This window comes from Brachycentrus maculatus, unplaced genomic scaffold (genome assembly GCF_059751285.1).
Source record: "Brachycentrus maculatus isolate JH-2025_06_01 unplaced genomic scaffold, ASM5975128v1 h1tg000124l, whole genome shotgun sequence".
Taxonomy (NCBI): Eukaryota; Metazoa; Arthropoda; class Insecta; order Trichoptera; family Brachycentridae; genus Brachycentrus; species Brachycentrus maculatus.
The window spans coordinates 1,567,914-1,583,204 of NW_028280877.1; the positions used below are offsets into that span (position 1 = coordinate 1,567,914).

Genomic DNA, 15,291 nt, shown 5'->3' on the forward strand with positions numbered 1-15,291 from the left:
GTATTAAAAATAAATATCAAGCCACTTATTGAACTTTTTACTGTGCAACAGATCTTTTTAGGTAAAACCTGAATGTTTTTTCTCCATCTGAAAAATATTTAGTATATTTAAAAAAATAATTAAACAATACCTTTTCTTCAAAATGCAAAAACAACACTTTCTGCCCTGTAGTGGGTAAATATTAAGTTAAAAATTTGCCTCTTTTGCTGGGATATAGTATATTTTCTGGGCATTCCGAAAACATGCACAACTGAAAATTGACGATTTTTGATTTATGACGTTCTTGAAAGGAGTGAGCGATATGTGTGGATAAATAAAACAATTGTGTGATTGTAAATATGATTTATTTTAAAATAAAGTGTTATTCGGATGTGTATAAAATTCAATAAAAATATAAAAGCGAGGTATAAACAAAGTATGTATGTGTATATAAATATATATATATATATATATATATATATATATATATATATATATATATATATATATATATATATATATATATATATATAAATTTTTCATACATATGTAAATATTTAACAAAACAGTGTGGCATAATTTTTTTTATGCAGATTCAGACTCATCGATCGATGACTAGATCACAAGAAATTATATATAGTAAAATAATAATATTAAAGTACAATTTAAATATTTGAGAGACTTTCACAGAAATAAGTAGTAAGTCTACTTTGAGATAAACACATTTATATTTTTGTTTTGTTTAACTGTTTAAATGATGCAGCTTATGTATATATACACGAAAAAATCACCAAGTTATTTTCACCCCTCTGGGAATCAAAGCGGAGCTCATGTAAGGTAGCTAAACATACTAACCCCGCCACAACGGAGGTGGATGAATAATTATAATGGTGGAATACTACTTGCAATCATAAACTTGACTACATTTAAATTAAATCCCATTTGCTTTTATAATTTTGTGAAGAAATTACTTAAAAATTCATAACTAAATACATAAATGGATCGCACATCGCTATGAAATAAGAGGGAAATTACATGAATATGTAAATACATGTCATTTATCATGGCACCTTTATATTTTGTTTTAAATATTAATACCTGAGAAAATAAAAAAAATCACCAAATAAAATGAGAATCACTCTACATTTGAAGAAGATGCGGCAGCTAAATTAAAATACATAAATAATATGTAGCTTTATTATGAATATTACAATGTGCAAATGGAAGACTAATCATAAATAATACAGACATATATATATATATATATATATATATATATATATATATATATATATATATATATATATATATATATATATATATATATATATATATATATATATATATCATTTTGAAAGTTTGCATTTTAAAATTAATAATAAATATTTAATATGAATACTGAATTTTATTAACTCTTTGTGATTGGACGGTTTTATTAAAAATATCACCTTTTTTATAATAAACCAAAAGTACGGGAACATACAAACCTATGCAATATAATGATGACATTTTCATATATATATATATAAAATTTGTCACACAAAATATAAAAAAAAGCGGAAACCATTTCCATCTCAGTTTTACATCATGATTTTGTCACCTTTTGGTGTGTTTTCGCTTACAACTAAATAACAAATGTATAAAGTAAAATATTAAAGAGAATACTCCATAGAAGTCTTGTTAATCATAAGGAATATATGAAAATGCATCCTATCAATCAGTCTCATAAAAAGTTGAAAAATGCAGTAAGAAATACATTATTTACTTGATTACGTTTAACTATAAAATGGAATGTTGATTGTAGCCTTAGGAATACACATAATATAATTATAACATAAAAATGAAAAGTGTAAATAATACATTCATATTAATATAATAATAAAACTACAGTAATAAATAATAAATATTTTTTTTAAATATATGTAATTGAAAAAAAGTATGAATTTGAGATTTGAGATAATATAAATCTGTTGCCATTATCCTATAAAAAAAAGTCATAAAAACGAGCAACAATTAAACAGATACATATACATATATGTTTGAGAAGATGAAGGTATGAAGATGAACATATGAAGGTAAGTGTTCTGCAAATTAAAGAACATATTTCTTGGGTCATGTTTTGGTCATCATTACGAGAAGCAGATACAAGTAGCTGAGCATGGGTTAACTTAAGATTATGTGGTTTATATTTGTGATGGGTTTTGATTTACTTTAGATTTTCAAATCAAGATGAGCGAGCAGTCCGCTCAGATTTGCGTATAATAAATGGAAATTGAAAAACAACTCGATATTTTGCAGTGTAAGAATCTAAGTATTATACCATACTTACATTCTTACACTGCAAATATATGTAACAACAACAATATATGTTTGAATTCTGATACTGCAATTTGACATATTGTTATATGTCAAATTGCAGTATCATTATTGAATCCATAAGATAATTTGAGAAGAAAAAATCAGATCTCAGAAATTTGCAAATTTAGCAAACTATTATAAAATGAAAGTACAATCAAATAAAATATGAAAATAGTACCAACATTCGAAAATTTGACCAGCAGTTAATATAAAGCGGGTACATATGTATTATATTATGTACATAATTATATATTATATTGTGGCGCACTTTACTAAACATGTTTTTAAAGTGTAACTTTTGAAATGTAGTCTCATATGATGAGAAGGTTTGTTTTTACAGTTATAAGAAGTATTTGATTCGGAAGTCGGTGAGAAGCTGGTAGACGTAGTAGAGCAGGAGTGTGGAGAAGCGCTCCATGCGCGCGGCGAGGCGCTGGGGGAGGGAGTGCGCGCGGCGCAGGCGCTGCGAGTTGACCGACAGCGCGCAGCACTTGGCCATGACGGTGAAGCCGCACATGCGCGCCTGCGTGCCCAGCGTGTACTCGATGCTGCGGATCAGGTCGTTGGCCTTGAGCACCAGCAGAGTCTGCGGGTCCATTTCCTCCAGGCAGGTGGATATGTCCGTTAGTAGGTTGGGTAATTCTGCCTGGAGGGCGTTTTTCTGAAAACCAAATTGAGACTCACAAACTGTTCATTAATTTTCTAATTCCATAAAGGCAAGGGGACCAGCTCTAAATTCTCGGTGTTTAATATCTCAATTTTGTAGTTTAGTTTAATTTCACTTTTAACCGGTTAACTGCCAAAAGCGTCTTAAGACACACTGTTTTAAACGGGCTTTTACTAAAAAAAATCAATTATTTAAAATGTACAAATATATTGAACACATAGTGACATCTATTGAGAATATTTTTGCATACTTGGAATTGAAACAGATTTGTTTTTACCACTTTAAACGTAAATTAAAGAGAGCTTTGTCGTCGGAACAACTGATGACGTTCAGGGTTGTGTAATAATCCCCGAATTTCTATCGATGTTTTGCGTGTATAATTTTTCATCTACAGAGTACAGTTTTATTTCGTGTTTCATGTATAGCGGTTCAAATTATATTTGAAACTTATTTCGCGGTAGAATTTTCCGATTTTTATTTTTGTTGAATAAAATTGATCATAATTACTTTATGAGAGAAAACAAAGTGTTTTGACATGGTTATTTCGCATTTTGTCAGTGTATTTTCGTGCTAAATTTTACTATTGTGCCTGTTGTGTTGTGAATCTATTAGTTTATTTTATAACTTACGAGTGTCGGAACCTAATCGCACGGTGTCAAATTTTTATGTCCTTTTATTTTATATGTTATAATGTTTTTGATATTCGATCCACTCAAAATGGAAGAAGAGCCCAGTACGTCTCAAAACACTCATCCATGCGGACTGCCGAATCTGATGACAGTGATTTTAGTGTCGATTCTGATGATGAGGAACCAGATGTGTCGACCATTCCCGGGTTTGATGAATCGGGACCAGTTTTTGAATGGAAAACGGATAACTTTATTCCCATTGTCAACTCGTCTCTAGCTAAAGATCAGGAGCGGATATAGAGAGTGTTGGTACCAGAGAAGTAGACTTTTTCAAACTGTTTATGAACAGCACGCTTATGAATTTTATCGCCCATCAATCCAATAAGCAGTACCAATACGTCAAAAACAACTGCAAAGAATTAACTTGGAAGCTAAAACAGTGGACGTAACAGTCGAAGAAATATACCTTTCTTGCGATATCTATTTTGATGGCCTGCAACTCAAGGAATAAGATAGAAGATCACTGGTCTACTGATATACAGTTGTTGTCACCAATATATTCCGATACCATGTCCCGCAACCGATTCCAGATAATTCTTAAAATGCTTCATTTCTGCGACAACACGCAACAAGCAAGTGGAGACAACACGTTCAAAATACGATTCCTCCTTGACTATTTCATAACAATATTTCATGACAATACATGTATCCTTACATGAATATATGTATCGATGAAAGTTTGTTGCTTTTCAAAGGCAGGTTGTGGTTTCGTCAATATATTCCGTCTAAAGCCAGCCGTTTTGGCATATGGATTGTGCTACGGGTTATGTATTAAATTTTATTGTTTATACTGGAAAATCGACAGAATATGTGACACACCCACACATCGGTATTTCGGGCAGTGTAGTTATGTCACTAATGGAGCCATATTTAGATCGTGGACACACGTTGTATGTGGATAACTGGTACACCAGCCCAACTTTGTTGCAAAAACTACACGCCCGAAATACAAATGCTTGCGGTACTGTTAGGATGAACCGAAAAGGAATGCCAAAACTAACTAAAAAATTTAAAAAAGGCAAAATGAAAGCTTTTCACACAGTTACCGTTTCGACACAAATTTGGAAGGATAAAAGGGAGGTATCGATGCTTACAACTGTGCATCCTGATAACGTTACCGATACAGGAAAAACCACCTACCGACATCAATCAATATTCAAACCTGACTACAACAAAAATATGGGTGCGGTCGATAAATCTGACATGGTACTGTCAAATACACACTCATCGCGAAAAACGATGAGATGGTATAAAAAAAATGTTTTTCCACCTTTTGGACATTTCTTTATTAAATGCCCATATATTACACTGTCAAAAAACGGGAAAACGGGTGCCGCTAGCACAATTTCAGTTAGAAGTAATTCGGCAACTTATACATGAGCACAAACGTGATGTGACCTCCAAATCCGCGCCAAGGAAGAGGCAATCGGAATTACCATCAAGACTAATAGAAAGGCATTTTATGGGTAAATTACCTACAGCAGAGGGTAAAGTTAAATCAATGAAGAGATGTGTAGTGTGTTAGAATGGAGATATCAATACAATCGGTGCAAAGTGGCTCTCTGCGTGGATACTTGTTTTGGACTTATTATACGATAGAAAACTTTTAATTTTTTAAATCATAGTGTGTGTGTGTATACTTTTAATATTAAACTAACATAAACAATTACTTTTGACATATAATTTAGTTTTCATATTTTCTATGACAAATTTTGTGACAACCCTGCATGGTGCACCATGAACAATTAATTTGATGATTATGGATAAATAAATGACTGCAAGACTGGATCACTCTTCATTTATTTGGTAAGTTTTATAAATAAACTTTATTAGGCTTTCAATAAAGATGTGTTAAGAAGGTTTTATTTTTGTCGTAAAATTCGAGGCGTGCTGGGTACCGCCATACATGTACCTGTCGGCAGTTGACCAGTTAATTTTAATTCGTAACTTTTTATTGTTATTACTATTTTTTTTAATCACATTTCTATTCTTTCTTTATATAAGTATTTAATCTGCGCTTTTACTTGCTTGTTTCTGTAAGTTTGTTGTGTTTTCGTCTAATTGATGAAAAACATTTCAACGACTTATATTGCACTGTATTTCATTTCATGTTGTGTTTTTCATTGTTTGCATTGTCTGCAAATAAATAAATAAATAAAAGACCAATAAAGGAGAGAAATTACCTCATCGGGGTCGGGTTTAATGCGATCAATCCCTTTGGTGATGGAATCCCAGGGGCGCCCGGTCACCATACACGCAAACACCCCGTACAGCTGCCCTTTGATGCCCAACTTCTCGGCGTAATGCTTCACGCCCTTCAAGTCTCTCCGGATGATGCTGAGCCAAAAGTGCGAGTAGTCGTAGCGAAACTGCTCCGTGAGCTCGGCGTACAAGCCGTGGTCCAGTAAGTACACCACGGTGGGCGCTCCGGGGGCCTTCTTCACCAGGATGTTCCCGGGGTGAGGGTCGCTGTGCACAAAGCCGTGCTGGAAGATCATGTGCGAGTACAGGTCCCCCAACTTGCGCGACAAGTCGTACGGGTCGATGTTGTGCTTCTGCAAGATCAAAACCGACGTTACTCCCGTTAGTGAGGAGCCTACTCCTACAACGCGGGTCATGAAACAGTCGTCCCCGCATTAATGTGAGGTGTCATTACGCAAGCGGATGAATCATACCTTGATGTACTCGTAGTCGTTGACCTGCCCTCCGTCCACGTACTCCATGGTGAGCACGCGCGCGGTGGTGTAGTCCCAGTGCACCTCGGGCACGCGCAGCCAGGAGCAGCGCCGGAAGAGCGCGCGGAGGCGCTCGGCGTTGCGGCCCTCCTGCTTGAAGTTGAGCTCGCGCATGATGTTCCGCTTGGTGAGGTCCACCAGCCACTGCATGCGGAAGTCGGGGAACATCCAGGCCATGGCGCGCACCAGCAGCTCCATGGTGCGCACGTCCGCCGCCACGTTGGCGCGCACGAAGTGGTGCTGCACCTTGACGGCCACCGGCTTGCCGCCGTGCAGCCGCGCGCGGTGCACCTGCGCCAGCGAGGCCGTGCCCAGCGGGACGGGGTCGAACTCGGCGAATATTTCTGCCACCTGAAACACCCCGTGTACATCTATATTATATATATATATATATACGTATTAAACACACGATGAAACGAAGCGAACGCCGACTAACATCGCTCTTGAAGTCCTCCTTGATGACCCTGTGGATCATATCGATGGTATTCGCGGGAGCGTCCTTGTGAAGCACCTTCATAGTCTGCACGTACTCCTGAGGAAGGAGCATGTTCATCGCCCCGATGTGTTGCCCCACTTTTATGTACACCCCTTTATTCTTCTTCAATAGCTGCAGCAGTCTCTCGGCGGCGAGCCGGTGCGCTCGGCTCTTGGCTTCCTTGTACTCGTCGGAAGTTTTATCGTATTTCTTGTAATATAATTCCTTTTTATAAGTGCGCGCGATACTAAACACGGCCGCGACGGACCTTCCGAGGCGGACCGCGGCGAAAGAATCTAAATGATTCCCAGTATTCGCGATACCGACCGCTGCACCGACAGAAACTCCGGCAAATAACCCATATTTTAAATAACGTCCGTACATTTTCGTCGCGATCAGATAGAAACGGCGAAATTAACAACCATTGCGTCCCGAACGCGACGTCAACTTTCTAAATGATTACGAACGGCTCGTAAATATTCAGCCAGTTAACGAGGTGCAAAGGCTAAATAATTTGTATAACGAAGTGACATAAAAATGAAAACATCGGAACCTGAATACAAATTCTAACGTCATTAGCATCGTATTATTTGGTATTATTTTTCGAGTAAACATTTCCAATACCACTACAGCCAAAGGTAAGTATTTTTATACGTATACATAATACATTTACTACATACATAAATATGTATCCACACGTCAATCAAATAAAATATTGCCATTATTATGATTTAAGTACTCACATAAATAAATGAATAAATGGGGTTTGTTGTTTAGACAATTACGTATTGGGTACTAATGCTACTACCGTTTCCCCGAAGCGGTAGGCAAAGAGAATGGAACGCCACACTCTTCTGTCCTGATATACACTTCTCGCTTCCTTTACAGTCATACATGCTCTCCGATTACGCAGACTTTTCACACCACCAGATTTTGTGTAAGTTTTTATACCGCCAAGTCTTTTTCGGCCGTCCTTGTTTTGTTGTTCCGCTTACATACCCCACATTTTCTAATTCATCCCCTCGCCATCCATCGCTCTATGTGTCTATGCCACCTTAAAGAACTTCCTTTTCAATTATCCCTTGTTCAGCCTTACATTGCTTAATTTACATTCTTATAATCTTCGTTTTTAATTTTGTTGTACAATGATTTCCCACACATTTGTCTACGGGAGCGCATTTCAACAGCGTTCAGTCTGCTTTCGTTCTTTCTTTTCCAGCTCCATGTTTTCCTTCCATACATCAGTGTCGGTACCAGCACTCCATAAAAAGTCATTTAACAAATTAATTATACATTTATGTATATTATGTAGGCCTGCCCCTGCAGGACCTACCCCTGTACTGTATTTGTGTAGGCCATTGTGCTGCACCATGCATCAGAATTTACCACACCAAAGAACAATATTGATGATGCACCAAATGTTTATGTATTTTTTTTAAATATTTTATGTTTTTTATTTTATGCTGGTTACTAGCATTTTTAAGTCATTATTATATAATTATGATGAATAAAAATGAATATTTTGATTTATTTTTCCTTTTATTTCTTGACCCAAACTTTGCACCATAATATCAACTTTCAGTCCCATTTTTGGTCCGAAATGGCTTTTATAGAGGATGTATGTCAATAATCATTATTTTTGACATCTCATCAAAGATGAAGAAGAATATGGAAGTCTGGGCATTTACGGGGCTGACGACCGTCATAGGCTGGTTTAAGTGATCACTTTACACACGTGTAACATTTACCAATTCTACCCATTATTGACAACCACACTACTCAAATTCTTGGAAGTTAAATATATATGAAACAATTTAGAAACCTTGTTCTTGAATCACTAGAGACATCTATTGGTGAGATGTAAGGAAGCTTTTTTTTATGCAGAAACTTTTATATTAGTATGTGAGGTCCGAATCCTGGATTATAATCACACACATGAGAAACGTCAGAAAATACCATTTTCATTTTTATTATTTAAGCTTATAATTTGACCAGATAATTTATTTACAACATTTTGAGTGTGTCCAAATACTTGTTCACAAAATCTGGATTATCTCCAATTACAAGAGTTATTTTCATATTATTTTTGACATCTCATCAAAGATGAAGAAGAAAATGGAACTTCCAAGATTTTGAGTAGTGTGGTTGTCAATAATGGGTGGAATTGGTGAATGTTACACGTGTGTAAAGTGATCACTTAAACCAGCCAATGACGGTCGTCAGCCCCGTAAATGCCCAGACTTTCTAAATTCTACCCATTATTGACAACCACACTACTCAAATTCTTGGAAGTTCCATATTCTTCTTCATCTTTGATGAGATGTCAAAAATAATATGAAAATAACTCCTGTAATTGGAGATAATCCAGATTTTGTGAACAAGTATTTGGACGCACTCAAAATGTTGTCAATAATCATTCATTTAAAAAAAGGGGTTTTTTCCATTATTTTTTAATTATGACTGAAGGGGTTTATTTTCATTGATAATTATAATACAACAAATGATGAACAAACATGGGGATAAAAATCAATTTATTTATTTTAATTACATTTCTTATAAACATTAATATGTACAAAATTTATTAAATACATTAGTTAACAATACGTAGTACCGAAGTTCATAATAAAAGGATAAAAGAAAAATGAATGACAGATTTTGAGCATCCATACAGTTTTTATTACAATATTTACACTTATAACTGAGTCGGAAATTTAAAAATAAATAGCATCTAAAGCGACGATTTTAATGTTTATTAGTCACTTTAGTAAATTCTTACATTATTGTTTATTTCCAACGATGATAGTATTGTTGATATGTATCTTTATTGCCCTCGCATTGCTTCATAACTCGAGCTGTTGTCGCAGCACATCTGAGCATAGTTCGCCATGACCGGTCAGTTTGTCAGTTAGGCTCCTGAGCATCGGTTGCTGTCACCTGGACTATATATCACCCGACGCCAGAGTGGAACACCAATCACAGCTGCATCGAGAAGAGACGCAGTTTCTCCACTGGACTAGAACCTCTGCTGAAAGTTCTGCTGCTGAGAATTATTCTGCTGGTTGGCATACATGATTTGCTGCGAATGGAAGTCCTGCTGCGTCGCGGCGCCTCCTTGGCTGGCGCCGCCCCCCTGCCCGCCGGCCCCCTGGCTGGCCTGTCCTCCGCTGGAGCCGCCGCCCTGGCTGGCCGCGCCCCCTTGACCCGGGGGGCCGCCGGTACGCGCACGCTTGGCGGAGCCGCCGCCAGACTGCATCTCCATCTGCTGCTGGGAACTCGCCTGAAACAGGCGAGACTCTTTTAGAAATTTTCCTTTAAGAGCCTATCCGTTACATATTAGTTTTGTATTTACACATTTCAAATGAAAATGTTATTAACATGCCCTAAGTTTTGTAATTCATAAACAACTATAATTAAATGCTGTAAACAATTCCAAATGGCAGTCACCCTGACAACTTTGAAATACCAGCAATTTATATAAAGTTATATTTTTGTGCATAGAAACCATCATGCTTTCTTGTAAGATGGACATTTTGCAAATATGAGATGTAGAGATTTGTTTTATAATCATACAGCGTGTCGATATAAACTGTAATTTAAAAAATTCAAATAAGTTTGAGAATAATAAAATATATTTGTAGAATAATAATGTAGAAGAAAATGTATCAAATTATTTTATAATAGTGTTGAACAGCAATAAATCCATCAGAAATAAAGAATGGTAAAAAAAAACAAATTTACTAATGGAATATTAAAAGCGATTTGGAGAAGGAGATCAGATTGTGGTCATAATACACATATCATTAAAATAATATATAGTGGAAGAGAGGTTGAAGCAATAGGGTTATAAGGGAGTATTCCATAGTACATATATGTACATATATAGAACTCCCGAGTAATAGGAGTGTAACATGTATTGTAGTGAATAGGTTTACGTTTTGTTGTTGTTGCTGTTGGCGCGCCTTGGACTCAGACTTGTCTTCCTGCTCGTCATCCGTGAGGAACTCCCTCTTGGGATAGGGGATGGGGCAGCCGGCGAACACGTCCTGCAAGGGAAAGGCCAGAGGGTCAGTACGGGGCGGGGCGGGCTGGCACGACCGCCAGTGGGCGGTGTTCATCCGCAGCACTGTACCTGCGTGTGGAGGGGGTCCTCGGTGAAGTAGGGGTCGTGCATGGCTTGCTCCGAGGTGATGCGGTGCGCGGGGTCCATGAGCAGTAACTTCTGCAGGAGATGGAAGGCCCGACTGTCCGCCTTGATTTTGTGCCGGTCCATGTACTTGCTCAAGGAACAATTCTGGTAACTAAACGATCGATCAACATTAAAGGTGTAATCTTTCAATATGAAAAGGGTATAGAGTATGGGAGCGGTGCCAGGGTACAATAAAAGAGCGTCGCACGTACTTGGACCTCTTGAAATCCTTGATGAGCGTAGGGTGCTCGGGCATCTTGCGTATGTCCTCCCAGTCCTTGTCTTGGGGGAAGCCCATGACGTTGAAGATGCGGTCAAGCTGGTCGTGGTGGTAGGGGTTGCTAGTCTTGATGTCCTCCTGTCGACAGTGGAAGATGGGCTCCGACGTCAGCAACTCGGCGAATATGCAGCCGATGGCCCAGATATCTGGAATCGGAAATCAGAAATGGGTTGCGGAAGGGCGGCTGCGGCCGACTCCGAGATGATAATGCGAGTGGCGACTCACCGATGGCCTTGGTGTAGTGGCGCGCCCCGAGCAGCAGCTCGGGAGCGCGGTACCAGAAGGTCACCACGACGGGGTCGAGGTCGGCCAGCGGCTTGAGCGGCGCGTTGAAGAGGCGAGCGAAGCCCATGTCGGCTATCTTCACGCGCCCGCGCTCCACGCCCTCCCCCATCACCAGGATGTTGGCGGGCTTCAGGTCCCGGTGCAGCACCCAGTTGGAGTGCAGGTAGTGGATGCCGTCCAGGATCTGGTACAGGAGACTCTTCACCATGCCCTTGGGCACCATGACGGGCTTCTTGTTTGCCTTGGCGGCCCGATGGAACTTGATGATGTGCCACAAGTCGTGCTCCGCATAGTCGAACAGTAGCCAGACTTTCCGGTCCACGTGCGACAGGAACACACGGATCAAGTTTATCACGTTGGAGTGCTTCAGTTCACGAAGGAGCTATAAGAGAAGAGAGTTTGGGAGTCGGGCCAGTGGTCCACTAGTTGCAGGGCACAAAGTAATCACTTTACTACCAAACTAATAGTCGGGCCAGTGGTCCACTAGTTGCAGGGCACAAAGTAATCACTTTACTACCAAACTAATAGTCATTGGGCAGGTGAAAGCTTCGCTGAAATTTACAGATGGCGGTATGAATATATCTACTTTTAATTTTCTGCTAATATTTAGATACTTTGTTAGTAATAAATTTGCTAAACACATTACATAGAAAGACTATTTTTTTTACAGATTTATATCAAAATCTAGTAACATTTCCAGAATCTTTTTTTTTATATCCAACAACACGACAAAACTGTGCCGTTAGGTCGCGGTACCCAAAGTCAAATGCAATAATAAATTGAGATAAACATAAAGATCATTCATACGGCTATTTCACGGCACGCAGACATAGAGAGTCCCGTCCCTTCGATCTGCTTGAGAGCGTAGTCCCTCGTGTCTGATCCATCTTTTCTTCGTCCCTTGTAGACATGCCCGTATGTCCCGCGACCCACTTTACAACCTTCATAATCGAAAAGATCCTCTACTTTTGTTCTTTCATTTTGCGTTTTGATTTTGAATTCATAATCCATCATTACTGCAGCCATTTTGAGTGAGTGGTGAATGATTTAAGCGGTAATAAAATTAAAATATTGATAATCGCATTCACGACTAGCTGACCGGTACTCAAAAACTGCGGCTTGGTAGCTGTCAAATTGACAAGAAGCGTCGCTGTAAACATGAATTTGTAATGAAAGAAGTGGGGCTAGTAGTTTTAAGTAATAAGGCAAGTACTATGGAATAAACTAGGGTAGGTAGGTAATGTAAAATATAATCTATAAATCATTTTTAATTGTATTTATTATGATTATCTAAGGGGGTTTAATTCCAAAATCAATGCGTTTTTAATTAACCCTACACTACTACTACCACCACCACCCCTCTAGGACCCCACTGCAAGTGTAACCAGATGTGTACAATGCTAGTCCCTACAACTCATTGTAGGATTATCTCCTTCCAAGGAATGAAAGCGGCAAAACTGATGTTTAAATTGAAAACTCCCGACGTTTCATACTGATCTTTCATGTTATTTGGAATCATTTATGTTCGCCATTTTTCAGACTGGACTGTTTTGCGGTCATAAAATGAACTGTGGAATTCACCATATATCAGGTCTCGCATTGTTCAAAATTTACATATAGGATGTCCACGTTATTTAGAGATTACTGCAAACCATGGTGACAACCGTCACCGAGAATAAGTGATTCAGTCGGTTAGCCGTGTACTCTATGAGCCTCTGGAGAGCCGCCCTCTACGGCACCAGGTTGTCGAGTATTTCTCACCAGAGCTACGGGACACGGGCCTGACTTGTGAGCATGCAAAGGAATCGGCAGCCAACTGTAGATCCTGGAGGCATTGTTACATCTTAAGTAATGCGCCGTAAAACAAGATGACCATAGCTGCAATTGTTACTTATGATACAGGCAGAAGTGGAATACAAAAACCAGTGTTCGGTAGAAATATTTTATATTTGACGGTTTCAATAATGTAACTGACAAGTCACATTGTACAATGAATTTGTTAGGAGAGACTGCACTCGGTTTCGTCAGTCCTGCATCGCCGGACGAGCGCAAACTATCCACCGATTGCTCATACGAGGGTAGTCCCAACAGTACCTGGCCTTACATAAAGATGGTCGTAGTTGGTTGAAAACAAAATTTTTGTTCGTAAGTAACAACCTAAGTTTGAAATTTGAAATTTAATAAAATACATTGTTTAGTCTTTGATTGAATTGCTCTCAGTGAATTTATAAACATGGTTTCATCGTTATGTGATACAATACTTTCATATAAAAAGTCTCGGTCCAACCGACATTAAAGATGAGCTAGATCCTATTTTGGGAGTCTTCTGCACCTTCATTTTCATCAATAAAATATTAGGTGGCAGAGTATAAACGAGTTGTACGAGCTGCTAAGACGAACATCGTAATGGTCGACCAAATGAGGTGACCACCCCTGAAAATACGAAACACCAGCAAAAATGTCCACATTGTATTGAGCGATCGTCAATGGAAAGTGCAAGAGATAGCAGGGATTTTTTACATTGCATATTTAACAAAAATTTGAACATGACCAAGCACCGTGCAAGATGGGTTTGCTCACAATGGAACAGAAACTGCGTCATGAGGATGTTTCCACTGATTGTTTGTATGCTTCACAGCAATGAATCCTAGTTTTTGCATCCTGTAACTATGGATGAAACATGGGTTCACTACTATACACCCGAGGTGAAGGAGCAGTCAAAACAATGGACTCAAAAGGGAAAATTGGCTCCGAAGACAGCAAAACCCGTTCCATCTGCCAACAAGGGGTCACGGAGTGAGTTTTTTGGGATTCGCGTGGCATAATCTTCATTGATTATCTTCAAAAAGGAAAAACCATCAACTGCGAGCATTATTCCAACTTATTGCAGCGTTCAAGAGATGAAATTAGAAAATAGCAGCCACATTTATCAAAAAATAAAGTCTTACTTCATCACAACAATTGCCCAGTTCACACATTCCTAATCGTGATGGCCAAAATCATGAATTGAAGTTTGAATAGCTTCCTCACCCGCCTTACTCGCCAGATTTGGCCCCTTTGGATTATTTTCTCTTTCCAAACATAAAGAAGTGGCTCGGTGGTAAAAGCTTTGCAATAATGAAGAGGTTCCAACCAACGGTTGATGCTTATTTTGAAGAGTTTGACGGTTCTTACTTTAAGAAGGGTATCGAAGCTTTTAAGCAACGCCAGCGTGCCAGCAAACACGTAAAGAGCTAAAAGAAACTATGTTGAGAAATAAAAATTCTTTGTTCCAAAATTGTTTTCTTTCTTAGGTCAGGTACATATGGGACCACCCTTGTACAACTTTACATTAGTTCAACCAGGCAGAATTGGAAAAAAGATTAACCAATTTACAATATATATTTAATTTGCTTTACAAATAAATAAATATTAAGTTAAATAAATAGGCAAATGCCTTGTAATTAAAATTGTTAAAAGTTATTGTAAAATGTAATACAATAAATATTTAGTAACTTTTATTTATTTATTTTTAAAATACATTATTACATACATAAGTCACATTTATAATTTCCCGATGAGTAATTTCCACTACTCATTTTGGGACACGGGATTAAGGTTAACTGTTAAAAGTTATTTAAAAATAGAATGCAACAAA

General features: G+C 38.1%; 2 protein-coding genes across 4 annotated transcripts; both read right to left on the minus strand.

The window, feature by feature from the left end:
- Nucleotides 1-1,885: 1,885 nt before the first annotated feature.
- LOC148309453 (aarF domain-containing kinase 1-like) lies at nt 1,886-7,501 on the minus strand. The gene is made up of 5 exons (XM_088260125.1): nt 6,865-7,501; nt 6,369-6,779; nt 5,877-6,248; nt 2,338-2,998; nt 1,886-2,286 (listed from the first exon to the last, which is right to left on the minus strand). Exons 1-4 carry the CDS (start codon nt 7,285-7,287, stop codon nt 2,678-2,680), a joined length of 1,527 nt encoding a protein of 508 aa, XP_088116251.1. The 5' UTR covers nt 7,288-7,501; the 3' UTR covers nt 1,886-2,286; nt 2,338-2,677.
- Nucleotides 7,502-9,417: 1,916 nt separating this feature from the next.
- On the minus strand, nt 9,418-12,783 carry Cdk8 (cyclin-dependent kinase 8). 3 transcript variants are annotated; one of them, XM_088260098.1, is made up of 6 exons: nt 12,462-12,783; nt 11,595-12,036; nt 11,302-11,515; nt 11,033-11,201; nt 10,836-10,946; nt 9,418-10,222 (listed from the first exon to the last, which is right to left on the minus strand). In XM_088260098.1, the coding sequence occupies exons 1-6, from the start codon at nt 12,678-12,680 to the stop codon at nt 9,917-9,919; spliced, it is 1,461 nt and encodes a 486-aa protein (XP_088116224.1). In that variant the 5' UTR covers nt 12,681-12,783; the 3' UTR covers nt 9,418-9,916. The 3 variants fall into 3 exon arrangements, with proteins under 3 accessions (XP_088116224.1, XP_088116226.1, XP_088116225.1); XM_088260100.1 differs by having other exon boundaries at nt 9,418-10,168; nt 12,462-12,782; XM_088260099.1 differs by having other exon boundaries at nt 9,418-10,180; nt 12,462-12,782.
- Between the last annotated feature and the right edge of the window lie 2,508 nt (nt 12,784-15,291).